General features: G+C 48.7%; 2 protein-coding genes across 3 annotated transcripts; both read left to right on the top strand.

The window, feature by feature from the left end:
- The first annotated feature begins 3352 nt into the window (after nucleotides 1-3352).
- Nucleotides 3353-9076, top strand: THUMPD3 (THUMP domain containing 3). Of its 2 annotated transcripts, none has more exons than XM_066558248.1 (9): nucleotides 3353-3647; nucleotides 4019-4096; nucleotides 4602-5138; nucleotides 5962-6092; nucleotides 6530-6599; nucleotides 6981-7096; nucleotides 7276-7383; nucleotides 7599-7722; nucleotides 7956-9076. In XM_066558248.1, exons 1-9 carry the CDS (start codon nucleotides 3435-3437, stop codon nucleotides 8085-8087), a joined length of 1509 nt encoding a protein of 502 aa, XP_066414345.1. In that variant the 5' UTR covers nucleotides 3353-3434; the 3' UTR covers nucleotides 8088-9076. The 2 variants fall into 2 exon arrangements, with proteins under 2 accessions (XP_066414345.1, XP_066414344.1); XM_066558247.1 differs by having other exon boundaries at nucleotides 3354-3647; nucleotides 7273-7383.
- A 514-nt stretch (nucleotides 9077-9590) lies between these two features.
- On the top strand, nucleotides 9591-12097 carry VHL (von Hippel-Lindau tumor suppressor). Its single transcript, XM_066557955.1, has 3 exons — nucleotides 9591-9807; nucleotides 10203-10313; nucleotides 10684-12097. Exons 1-3 carry the CDS (start codon nucleotides 9591-9593, stop codon nucleotides 10854-10856), a joined length of 501 nt encoding a protein of 166 aa, XP_066414052.1. The 3' UTR covers nucleotides 10857-12097.
- The last annotated feature ends 985 nt before the right edge of the window (nucleotides 12098-13082 follow it).

Below are 13082 nucleotides of genomic sequence, written 5' to 3'. Positions count from 1 at the left end.
ACTGCTCACAACATTTTTACTTTGGAAGGGCAAAGTTTTGATTTCACTTCTCTGTGCACATATTGCAATAAAACCTAAATTTTTAAAAGTAACCTCTGGAGCCAGGAAGCAGCCTGAAGAACTTTAACCCTTGCAAACTCAAGTGCTGAATGGAATTTATACAGCACGTGCCTATCACTGCTAGACGAACAAGATCAGTTCACACCAAATTCTTTCTGCAGCTCTGGAATGAATGAATTCAAACCAAGCAGTTTTCCCAGGCAAGACAAGTGCAATCACAACTTGGCACTTCCGTATTGGAAATTCAATTCTGTAAATTCGTTTATGCCCTAAAAATTAATTAAAGCAATCCAAGAAGTTAATTTCAGTTATCTTGGTAAAAATTAGGCAAGACTTTGGAACACATCTCACTGTTTTCACAAAACTCAGAGTGGTAAGGTTTTGTGTGTGCACAGTGTTTCTTGCTGATGAGGCTCCCTCAGCAGTTTCCATTTCACAGATCTCACAGGTGACAAAGCTCGGTCCCTGGGCACAGGTGCACGATCAGTACGGCAGAGCTGGCCAGTCTGACATTTTCAGCACATTCTGCAGAATGAGCTGCTCATCCTCCTGGCCTCATCACTGCTGTAACCTCCCAGAGCCGCTCTGCAGCCACCCACACTGCCCCAGCACAAGTTGGCAATTGTGGCTTATCTGTTGCTGTGCAAAATCCGCTGGGGACAGGAAAAGAAGGACAGCCCCCTGTTAACCACACACCTCCAGCAGCAAGGGTTTGACACACAATTCCTCACTTAGACTTGTGAACTCTTTGTCATGTCCTATCACCCAGCAGCCTCAGTTCACAGCTCTTGTGACTAAGGCACTGGGCTCACCAGGGCTGCCACAAACACCGACTAATTCTTCCCCCTCCAGGAACCGTTAAGCAGCTAATTCACTTCTCTCCTAATCTCTTAGTGTCAAAATAACATTCCTCTATCCTTCGGCTGTAGATTCCCAAACACCATACTATGTTCTCTTTCTCACACACATGAAAGTAGAAAACTTGAGAAAAATTAGGTAATGAGATTAGATACTGGGAAGAAATTGTTTTCTGTAAGGGTGGTGAGGCCACCAGGTTGCCCAGACAAGCTGTGGCTGCTGCACCCCTAGAAGTGTTCAAGGCCAGGCTGGATGGGGCTTGGAGAAACCTGGTCTGGTCCTAATTACAGGGTAAGTTATTGGTTTTAATAAGAAAAGTGTATGGCAAATGTTCTTTAGTTGTGTGCCAATCTTGTGAGACAAACAATGATGATTCCAGGACAATATTAGGACCCCTTGGTTAGTTGGACAATTGCTATGTCCATCATTCCACTGACAACCCTCAGGAGCGAGAGTGCAGAAACACTCAGCATCCTCTGGGATCCAGCCTGCTATTGATGCATGCCTTCCAAATGGCCAGGCCTGGAGCACAAACCCTTCCAGACAGGTGGACAGCAGCAATGCTCCTCTGCAGGTGTGCACTCAGCCAGCCATGAAAACGATGCTGCCAGCTCATCAGGAACCACTGCTCCCTGTAAACGGGGCTCCCAGACATGCCCAACAGGCAGCTGCTCACTTGAACTGAATGCTGCTGAACCTGGGAGCCAGCTCAGTTCCTCGGCTCTGGGAAGGGGCTCAAATGACACAAAGCACAGCTCTGGTTCGGTCGTGAAGAGTTTGTCGTATTCTCTCCCCTCCCAAAACACAGGTAGGAGAGCTACTACAGAACCTTCCAGCAACCAGAAACTGCTCTGAAATGGTGCTTGGACAGATTCCAAGAGCTGCAGCGGAGCAGGCTGCAGCTCTCACCTGCTTCTTACCTTCCAGTGTGAGGCCAGCTGTGAGTGAGGGTCAGAGCTGCTCCTGCTAGGTCAGCCACATGGAATTCACTTAAGTGTCTGGCAAACAACTTCACCAAAAGATGCTGAAAATTCTGCTAGTGAACATAGCTCAGCAATCCGAGCTTGTTGTCCCACTTGAACCAGAAAGTTCTGCCTTGCTATAGGTGTTACTGCATGTGGAGGAATAGAATGTAAGAGAATAGTGCAGAAAGCAATCTCACCCCTGAGGAGTTGTAGCTGTACTAATCACCAAAGATTAGGACCAGGCCTGCCCTTAATAGGCCACAGCGGTGTCCAATAAGGAGCTGAGGGCTACAAAAGAGGGGATTAGGTGGTTGAGAAAGAGTTGGAGTTTATTGGTTGTGCTGTGAAGAGAGATGGAGTTTGTTGGCTGTACTGTGAAGAAGGAGTCAGTGCTGTGAGGAGATGCCCATAAGAAGTCACTGAGAAGGTATGGGAGTTATGTAATATGATGATAACGGCTGCAGGATAAAGCTGAGCAAAATCTGTGACTACCTCTGCTTTAGCTTATTTTTAAAATCTCATTGAAAGCCATTTCACAAACTTTCTCCATTGTGTCTATGACCCAAATTCCTTGGGTTTTATCCTATATTTTCAGACTTGAATCACAAGTCAACCCACACCTTCCCTCATCCTTCTCACGTGAAAGTAAAGTAATGCTTCAGAAGGTTCAATGGCAAGAGCAGTGTCTCAGGCCTCCTGTTTCACATTAAATGTGATGGCAGAACCAGAACACACAGGGGGAAATGAACACAAACGCTGCTGCTGACAGTTCATGCTGCACCTGGGGAGGTAGAAGCTGCAGGGACAAGATGTGTTTACATTTATCATTCCAGTGCTGCGTGTAAAGACCTTGGGAACTGAAATGAGGAAGGAAAATAACACCGATTCAGCTTCATACAGATCACACTTGGTCATAGTGACAGGGGCATAGCAATGGCAGGTAGAGTGGCCTCTCTTTTTGTCTCTCTTGAAAAAAGACATTTAGTCACTAGATTTTTCTTAAAAAAATAATTGTAATTCTGAAAACAGCCCAACCATCGAAAAAACTGAGCGACAAGGAACCAAAGGAGAAATGGCCAGCCCGTGGTTTGCCACCCACGGCACAGGGGTTACGGCAGCAGCGGCGGCCGTGCCCGGGGGTCAGAACCCCGGCAGCCCAGCTCGGGAGCTCAGCGCCGGGACCCGAGGGGCTGCGGGGACACCCACACCCGGGGTGCTGGGCTTGGAACCGGGAACTGCGCCGCGGGCCCGGCAGCGCTCCGCCAGGGAAACGAATGACCCTGGCACAGCGGGGGAACGCGCACAGAGCAGCGCCGAGGCTCCCACAGCCGGTACCGGCGGATCAACAGCCCGCACCCGCGGGGCCGCGGCGCCGCCTCCCGCCCGGGCCCAGCAGCGGCCCGAGAGCTGCGGGGGCGGTGCCGCCCGGCGCGGAAGCGGAAAGGGCGGGCGGCGGCGGCGCCTGGCGCGGTGTGGCCGGGGGATCCGCTGGTCGGTCGGCCGGCCGTGGGTGGGTAGGTGGGGGCGGTCGCCCTCCCCGGGCAGCCCGGCATGGCGGAAGCGGAGGCGGCCGGCGACGCGGGGCTGGGTCCGGCCGCAGCCCAGGACGGGGCGGAGCTGGCGGCCGTGATCGGCGCCACCGTGCCCACGGGGTTCGAGCAGACGGCGGCCGAGGAGGTGCGGGAGAAGCTGGGCTCGGCCTCCAGGATCAGCAAGGATCGGGGCAAGATCTACTTCGAGGTCCCGGCCCGGAGCCTGCCCCAGGTCCGTGCGAGCTCCCTGCCCCGCTCCGCCCGCCGCTGTTCCCCCTCTGGCCGGCTCCGTTCGGTTCGGTGCGTCCCAGCCCCTCCGGGCGGAACGCTTCGGTGGTGGAGGCCGCCGGTACGGACCGCATCCCGCACCCGGCCACGGCCGGCCTGGGTGCAGCAGCGGTACCGCCTTTACCGGAGTGTCCGGGGGAGATGAAATGATAGATGGGGTCAGTGCAAAGACGTAAACTGGTAACTCATGTGGGGACTGAAGGTGGAAAACTGTAATCTCTGAAACCTCGACGTAAGATGGCAAAATTCTGGCAACAGTAGACACAGTCCCTACGGCACACGGTTAGTAATGTGTCACCTTTTCATCTCTTCCAGGTCCATCGTCTGAGGTCGGTGGATAATTTATTTGTTGTTGTTCAGGAATTCAAAGACTATCAATTTAAGGAAAATAAGGTGAATTACTCTTTCTGTCGATTCTGGGGTTTGGAGTGTTGTTTGGGTTTTTTAATTTAAGACTGGTATCAAAATAGTCTGTTTGTTTAACAAGTTTTTTATTTGTGATGTTATTCTAGTTCTCTTTTTCTGGCTTGTAAATGGAAGTGTGGCCATGTGGTCTAACATCATTTCTGCAGTTAAATACTTTACATTAGCAAAATCTGGGATAAGAGGTGATGCTATGTTTGTAGGTCACAGACATAGAACAGTGAAGTGTTACTTTGGTCACTTAATACACTGTTAGTTGTCTGTATTACAATATAAATGATGAAATCCTGTGGGTCTTGTGATTTTCAGAGTAATTCCATTTAGTTATAGCAAAAACCAGACAAAAGCCTGTAAGTTTTGCTTAAACATGTAGTGGATTAATGTTTAATAAACTACTTTGAGAGACCTCACAATAAAGGATAACTTTTAAAAGGATGGAATAATTTCAAAGCACCACTGTTTCTCTCTTTTAAAGGAAGATGCTCTAAAGGATTTGGAAGATTTGGTTAAAACGCTACCCTGGACTGATCCGTTGAAAGTTTGGGAGTTGAACAACAGCTTGAAAAAGAAAAAGACAAAACGCAAAAAACACAATCTGCAGAGTCCTGCAAGCAGAGGGAAGCTGAGTGATGCTGGAGAAGAGGGAGGAGCAGACCAAAATAACACGAATGACCAGGAGGACTGTGCCCAAAACCCTGTGGCTGTGGAACCCACTGGTGGCCAGGATAAAGAGAATCTCCAAGGAGTGACATCCAGAAATGGGGTGGAGGAGGAGGAAGATAATGAGCAGTCAGAGGTGAAAGCTGAAGTGCAGGCGAGTTCTGAGAGTGGGAGCAAGGCTGACGAGGGTCAGACGGGTGAAGGAGAGGCCAAGGTGCTGAGGTTCCGAGTGACGTGCAACAGAGCTGGAGACAAGCACAGCTTCACGTCCAACGAGGCCGCCAGAGACTTCGGTGGAGCCGTGCAAGAGCACTTCCAGTGGAAAGCTGACATGACTCATTTTGATGTGGAGGTATAGTGGCATACCTTGGAAATACCTACGTTTCTGCAGCACAAATATTTAGTTCTTGTTTCTGATGCTTAGAGATCTCCAAACTGCCTTCCAGAGACTCTGGAACTGAAAACTGATAATGCTGATACTGGCCTCCTCTGAAGTGTTCTTTTCCCTGGCAGCAGCATGTGTGTCCTCTGCTGCAAGCACTTGCCTTGCTTTCACCTTCCTGTAATGCATTGTTTAATAGCAGTCTAAGTCACCGGGAAATGCTCCAAATGGAAGCTGGTTTTGGGGTGAAGGAGACAGAAGGAGTTAACAATAACTGTCAGGTATTTATTTTCTGTCAGGGGAGAGCAGAGGCTGGGAAAATACAACCAGCACCCCTGGCCTGTTGGTGGTGAGGAACCACTGTTTTTGAGGGGCAGAAAGACCTAAGTTTTTCTTGCAGCTTTACTAAGGGCTGGTCACTGCCCTGGAGTGAGAGTTCACCTTCCTAGTTAAACTAGTCCCCACCACAAAAGATTTTTATTGCTGCTTTTGCAGATGGTTCACTGTGTCTTGCAGGACGTACTTGGCTTCTGCCCCAGACTTACAAACCAAATCTTTTAAGAAGCTGATGCTATGGTTATAACTTTGAGAGGTCTTGTGCAACAGATTTGGTGTGAATGCTCACCTGAATTCTGTCCTATTAAAATGGTGCTTTGCTTTACTTCCAAGAAAAGCTTTTTTATGTGTCATTCCTGGATTTTAAATTACCATCTAAGATTCTTCTAAGTATTTATTAGGCATTCTGTGGAAAGCTTCTGTTACTCCTGGAATTCACTTCAAGCTTTTTCTTTAGGTTCTTCTGAATATTCACAGTAATGAAGTGGTGGTGGGGATTGCATTAACTGAAGAGAGTCTCCACAGACGGAATATCACACACTTTGGACCCACAACACTGCGTTCCACTCTGGCTTACGGCATGCTCAGGTCAGGGCAGTTACATTGTATTATGCTCAGTTAACAAGTCTTTTTGTTTAAGAAACAGCAGCTTTTGTTTAAGAAATTAAACCTTTTATCTCCCCCACTGCTTCCTCAGAAGCTGTGTCTGTTAATTCTTAAAGAAAATAAATAAACCCTGGAGTTGCTGACACCATGTGCCTTGTAATAAAAGTGGGTGTTTCCCAGACAAGTAAAAGTAAACATTTGCTGTATTAGCCAAGTTTCAAAGTAGTGTACCACGGACTTGAAAGAATTTCACTTCATTTCTGGTTATAAAAAAAATGTAACTAGTGGAAAAAATAATCATGTCTATTTTTTTGTTAGAAGGGTAGAATCAGAGAGATTTAAATAGTTCACTTTCCCTTATGTACAGAAATTCAGCTTTTTAAGACATTTCTCACCATATCTTTTCTTCTGTTCCTCAGACTCTGTGATCCCCAGCCCACAGATATCATAGTTGATCCCATGTGTGGTACAGGTGCGATACCAATAGAGGTGATTCTTCCTTGATTTTTTAAACTTAATTAAACTTGTCTATATTTTAGCTATATTCTATTATAGCTGAATAATATGTGTAAATCTTCTTAGTAATGACTGTATAGTAAGCTCCAGTCTCACCAGTTTTTGAACAGATGCAAATACATTTTTTGTAAATATCCTCATTTTCCTTCCATAGGATGTAGCAGGAAGATGCTAAATCCAAAAGTATTTTGAGCTTAAAGGTGCAAAGTACAGCTGTCTGTTACAGAATTCCATATTTCCAGCCATCCACTTACAGTTGTTTTGTTGTATTCTGTCATGTTTGAGAACTTATTCTGGGTTTTTTCATTCAAGCAATGTTGATGCTAATGTTGCTTATTATTATTTCCCCCGCAGGGAGCTGCAGAATGGCCCTGCTGCTACCACATCGCAGGGGATAACAACCCTCAGGCAGTGAAGAGAGCAGCAAACAACATCAGCTCCTTACTGAGGAAAAACGAGAGTAAGGACAGGTGAGAGGAGCCTGAGGGATTTACCTTTCCTGCAGTGTTGCATGCACAGAAATCCACTTTGCATTGATGCGCTTGAGTGTCTGGTTCTTATTTTCTTGTTTATTTTGTTGCCAACATTGTAGACCTCCCCAGTGTAAAACCCTTCTGAGTGCTCTTGTCTGCTTTTGCTCTTGCAGCAGCACTGCCCTGGGCGTTCCCTTGGACGTCATCCAGTGGGACATCTGCAGGCTGCCTCTGCGGACGGGCTCCGTGGACATCGTGGTGACAGACATGCCCTTCGGCAAGAGGTGAGCTGTGCTGGGGAGGGGCTCCGTGCTCTCCTGGCCAGGGCAGCTCCTCCCCAGCTCGGCGCTGAACTGGGGTGCTGGGCAGGAGTCATGAGCCCTGTGTTAAAAATGAGCTTGAAGTGACTGTGGTCCTGAATGAGCAGATTGATGTCCGAGACACAGCAACACTGAGCTGGTGCCAGGGGTTGCAGTGGGGATCTGAATGTATCTTGCAGGATAGGGTCGAAGAAGAAGAACTGGGACCTGTACCCAGCCTGCCTGATGGAGATGGGCCGAATCTGCACCCCAGGGACAGGCAGGGCTGTGCTGCTCACCCAGGACAAGAAATGCTTTGCCAAGGTTTGTTCTGTGAGACAAAATCAAACCTATTTACACTTGAAAATACATTGAGGGAAAAATTGTAAGCTGCCATCATTGCAAAAGATACTCCATTTGTAGAGCAATCATTAGTAACACTGAAATTCAGTTTTGGACCTGGGAAGTCCTTTGATGTTCCCGTCAGATGTGATATAGAATAATAAAAATGAACGTTACTGTCCTAACGGCGCTCTTTGGCTGTTTCTGGCCCGCAGGCGCTGTCGCGCGTGGGACACATCTGGCGCAGAGCTCAGACCGTGTGGGTGAACGTGGGGGGACTCCACGCTGCCGTGTACCTGCTGAGGCGCACCTCGGAGCCGGCACAGGACACCAGGCCCTTCTGGTGAGCTGCCTGGAAGACAAGAGACACCTGCAGGCTTTGTGGAATAGCCCGCTGGTAAAGCAGGCACCTGAGAGCATAGGTCTGTCAGTTTGAAAACCAAACAACCTGCGGGGAAATTGTCACACAAATATTAAACCAGGGATCAACTTGAGAGCTGCCAGTTCTACCGTGTGTTCTGAAACCTTATTTGAATCACCTCTGCTCCCTTCTACCCAAACTGAAATTCATTACTGAATTGGTAATTCTTTCCTTGGCTTGAATCTTCTCTTGTATTTTTCAGTTAAACGTTTATTTTTTCTGCTTACAGTAGAAAACATGTTGAGGCAGCTCTGGGTGTAACAGTTAATTTATTTACCAAGCTGTATCCTCAAATGACTAACAGTGCTACTAGGACAGTCATCTTAAAGGGTTCAGAGGTAGTATCTCTAATGCAGCTTTCTAATTTATGCTATTGCTCAAATGTAAACTAATAATAAACCAGTATCTGGTTTTTGTGGTCTGGTAAGCCGATTCCAGTTGGCAAACAGTATGCTGTGCTACTGGTTCTCTTGCCTGTTACCTCACCTTAGGGCTCATTACCAGTAAAAGTCTGATCTGTATTTTAGTGTTCCATTGCCATGGGTGAGGGGATAACACACAGCCCTAGAAAACAATCTGTAGTTAACTATTTGAGGACAGAGGTTCTTTTAGCAGTTATGTTAAAAAGTTCATGGTTTCAGTGTCTACCATGGATGCATCAAGGTGGCAATTTGAATTTCTTAGGTAATTTAACTATCACAGCTATGCTGCCACAGTATTCACAAAAGTATTGTTGCAAACATTTTTTTTTCTTCTGTGACCATACTAGGATTTCTCAGGCCTCTCACTCTGCTCATCAGAGGCTGAAAACAAATTACCAGTTTGCCATTTCCATTACAGTGTGTTCATGCTAAGATTGTGTAACTGTTCAGAGGTGAATTAACAAGTATTAAAGTTTTAGAAGTTTTGCATAAAGAGATGAGTCCTAATTGTGTTGTTTTTCTGGTTCTTGTCCAGACTTTCCAATATCTAGTTTATTTTTCTCAAATTTTAGTGTTTTCATGTGTGTGAGAAAGATAATATAGTGTTCGTGAATCTACAGCTGAAGGATAAAGGACCTGAGATATTTTGGCACCCTGAGATCGGGAGAGGAAGGAACTGGCAGCTTAACTGTTTCTGGCTGAGGAAGAATTGGTTTGTGGCAACCCTGGTTAGCCCAGTGCCTTAGTCACAAGAGCTGTGAACTGAGGCTGCTGGGCGATAAGACACGACAAAGACCTCACAGCTCTCAGTGACGACTCGCGTTCCAAGCGCCCGTTGCTGTTTTCCGTCTAGTTGTTAAAATGAGGGTTTGGCGGCTCCGTGCGCCGGCTCCCCTCACACCGTGCCCCGCCCCCAGAGCGCATGCGCGAGGGGCGGTGCCTGCAGGTGGGTGGGGCCTCCCTCGGTGCCGCCCCCTGGCGCCTGCGCGCGGCGGGTCGGGGCCGCGATGTCGCCGCCAGACCCGGGGCGCCCGGGCGGGGCTGGGCCCGAGGCTGGGTCCGGGTCCGCGCTGCGCTCGGTCAACACGCGGGAGCTCTCCGAGGTCGTGTTCAACAACCACAGCCCCCGCTGCGTGCTGCCCGTCTGGCTGGACTTCGAGGGCCGGCCGCGCTGCTACCCGGTGCTGCAGCCGCGCAGCGGGCGCGTCATGCGCAGCTACCGGGGTGGGTACGGCGGGACGGGACGGGCTTGGGCCCGCGGGGCCCGGCTGGGTGAGCTGGTGGCGGTGGAATTTACCCTTTTGCCGTCCCACCACCCCCTTTTTCCTTTCTCTTCCCTTTTTTCCGTCTTCCACTCTTTCCTTTTCCCCTTTTCTCTCTCCGTTTCCTTTGCTCTTCTTTCTTTTCCTTTTCCCTTTTTTCCCTTTCCTTTCCTTTTTTCCTTTCCTTTTCCCCTTTTTCGTCTCCCCTCCCCATTCCTACCAGTGACTGGGGCAGTGGTAGTGCCCTGTGCACACAGGGCTAAGCTGGAGAGCTTGGTCCCTTGCGATCAGATGCCCCTCAGAGGCGCTCATTAAAACCTTATGTAATTGGCGCATTCCCACCTTGTTCCCTGCCAGGGCACCTCTGGCTGTTCCGGGATGCAGGGACCTATGACGGGCTGCTCGTCAACCAGCAGGAGCTGTTCGTGGCAGCCCCCAATGTGACCAAAGCTGACATCACACTGCCAGGTAAGGGACAGGACGACACATGCTCCAGGGAATTCTGAACTTGGTCTCTCTGGACCTGTTAGGATTACTGAGAAGTCAGATCCTCATGAAATTAAACCTGTTCAGACACTGGAAGAGGTGGTGAGGGGTTGTAGGTAGAACTGTTGTATTGGATGGAGCTAGTGGCAGAGCTCTCTTTTCAAGGGGTCTCTGAGGGGTTTTTGTAGGTGCCTCATGGCAGAACCACATCTATCTCGTGTCTGGGGAGCCCAGCCTGTGGTGGGTCACTGCTGCAGGCTGTGCTCACAGGCTCAGAGCAGCACTGTTGGCATTGGAGCAGCAGCTGGGAGCCCTCGTGACGAGGCTGTGTTGTGCTTGTGTCTGACTGCAGTGTTCACCCTGAAGGAGAGGTGTCTGCAGGTTGTGCGCAGCCTGGTCAGCCCCATGGACTACAGGAAACTGGACATTGTTCAGTCGTTATACGACGAGCTGGAGGATCATCCTGACATTTGGAAGGATCTTCAGCGGCTTTCTCTGGAGAGGAATGAAGCACTGAGGAACTAAATTGTGGAATACAGGATTACTCACTTCAGGCTCCTCATTGCAAACCACTGAGTGAGCAGCGAGAGTTGCCAGGACACACACCAACTGATGCCTCTGTTTAATGTTTTGAAACATAAACTCAATAACTTTGGTGACAGTCAAATCCCAGAGACTGAACAGCACTGGGAGGCATGCTGGGTTCTGATGGTTCAGTTAATTTCTTCATTGCAGGTATTGCAAACTGTAGGGTAAGATCAGGGCAGCTAAATGGAAAATATTCATACAAAGTAATTTTCATTGTATTAGAAAGTAAATCACACCAAGGATTAATTTAGCCCAGACTAATGGTTGTAAGTGTCATGGGTTTTGTTTGAGTAATTTGTTTTGATGGAATTTCCCTTTCACATGTTGCCTCAGTGTGTCTGTGGGTCACAGAGCATGAGGGGTTTGTACATGAGGTTTGTTTTCTAGCAGTGCCTGAGGGTCTGACAAACGTTACCTTGCTGGAAAGATGATGTGTAAATGCTTGCAGGTTATTCTGCCTCTAACCTTTCCACGTACAAAGCCATGTACTATCTGCTCTAGGTCTGACATGTTTTTACTGTCATCATACCTCAAATGCCTTATTTGCCTTTGTCATAGGGTTCTTGTCTGGCTGATCTCAGCCACACAGACCAGACCCTCGTTTTTGAACACCCTTGTCCCCCTCAGCTGCTTCCCCAGCAGCCTGTGCAGGGTTCACAGGAGGTAGATGCTTTAAGTTCTGTCTTTTCCCCTCACAGTGCTGTAGTCCAGGTTGTAGTAGGAGGCCTTTTCAGGGAGCGTGGGCCTCTCCAGCTGCCTGTGTCTTCTCAGGATCAATGGGAGCTGTATTGGCTCACACAGCCAGCTCACAAACAGGGCCATGCTTACGACAGGCTGGAGAAGGAGAGATGATATTTCTTTGCCTGTATTCTGTTCCCCACATCTCAGTGGAATGTGCTCTGGTGTGAACACAGAGAGTTTAAAGCATTGTAGTTTAGTGTTCCATTAATTGTCCATCAAGCAAGATGTGGTGCAGCTCAGGTTAGAAACAGATTGGTTAGATTAATTAAAACAGGTTATTTCTGTGAATATGTTTCCCTCCAGTTGTACATTTTGAGAGTAGCTGTGAAACCGAGAATCTCAATGTATTTAGTAAGTATGCAATGTCTCCCTATTTGTAAACGTGTTTCTCTTATATATTTGAAGAAATTGATCTTTGACATAAAAATGGAAATGCATGCTAGCTTTCTGAGTGTAATTCTGTCAGGTAAGTCTCCAGTGCCTCTGTGTTTGTATTCTGTTCATACAGCTACTGATGATACTCTGACAGTCGCTGTGGTTGGGCAGTAAACAGACACTTTGGACTGTACAGCCTGCCCAGCCCATTGCTGCAGGGCTGTGCTGTGGCTCTCATGAGCTCTCAGCACAGCTTCAGGCAGCGTCTGGGCAGGAACGGGGCTGCTGTGCAGTTCTGCTCTCAGCACCTCTCACAGATCTCTGAGGGGAAGGTGAGCCCATGCAGGGCTCTGGAGCAGACTTGGGTCAGTGCCCCAGGGAGCCTGAGGCTCGGAGAGTGCTGTTCCCTGCTCCTGACCATTCGTGAGAGCAGGTTCCCCCTGCTGTCTGTGGGGCTGTGCACTGCAGTTAGCATGGCACCATCGCCGACCTGCCTGGCTGCAGCTTTTCCTGTAACCTAGTTGGTGTCAGGGGTTGGGTTTAACAGTCTGTACATGGCACACACCTTCTGGGTATTTCTGAGTTGAGCAGGGTCTGTGATTTCTTGTGTTTCTTATTAGAGTTTTTCTGAGTACTTTTCTGAGTACAGAACAGAGTATTTTTCTGTTCTGGAGTGCTCCTTTGGATCAAAATAAAGGACTGGAGAAACCCCAGGCGGCTTTAACCCATGAACACTGGGAAATGCAGTCTCCTAGCAGTTACTCAGATGGGTTAGTAACGAGCTAAGCCCTCATTTACTTGTGGCGGCTGCGTTAGCCCGGGGCGGTTTCAGTCGGTCCAGCACGGCCTCGTTGGCCACCCCGGGAGCAGCAGAGAGAGCCGGTGGGCAGCCCCGGGAGCGGCTGTGCTGTGCGGGAGGCGCCAAACCGGAGAAACCCCGGGCAAGAAACGCTGCTGACACCGCAGCCCCGGGCACAGCACCCAGCACTGCAGAGTCTGCCCACAGCACGGAAAGGGAAGGCCTAAGAGCAGGCACATACAGCATTG

Source organism: Molothrus aeneus, chromosome 12 (genome assembly GCF_037042795.1).
Source record: "Molothrus aeneus isolate 106 chromosome 12, BPBGC_Maene_1.0, whole genome shotgun sequence".
In the NCBI taxonomy this organism is placed as follows: Eukaryota; Metazoa; Chordata; class Aves; order Passeriformes; family Icteridae; genus Molothrus; species Molothrus aeneus.
The sequence above is the reverse complement of the archived record's forward strand: the minus strand, read 5'-3'. Positions and strand labels throughout refer to the sequence as shown.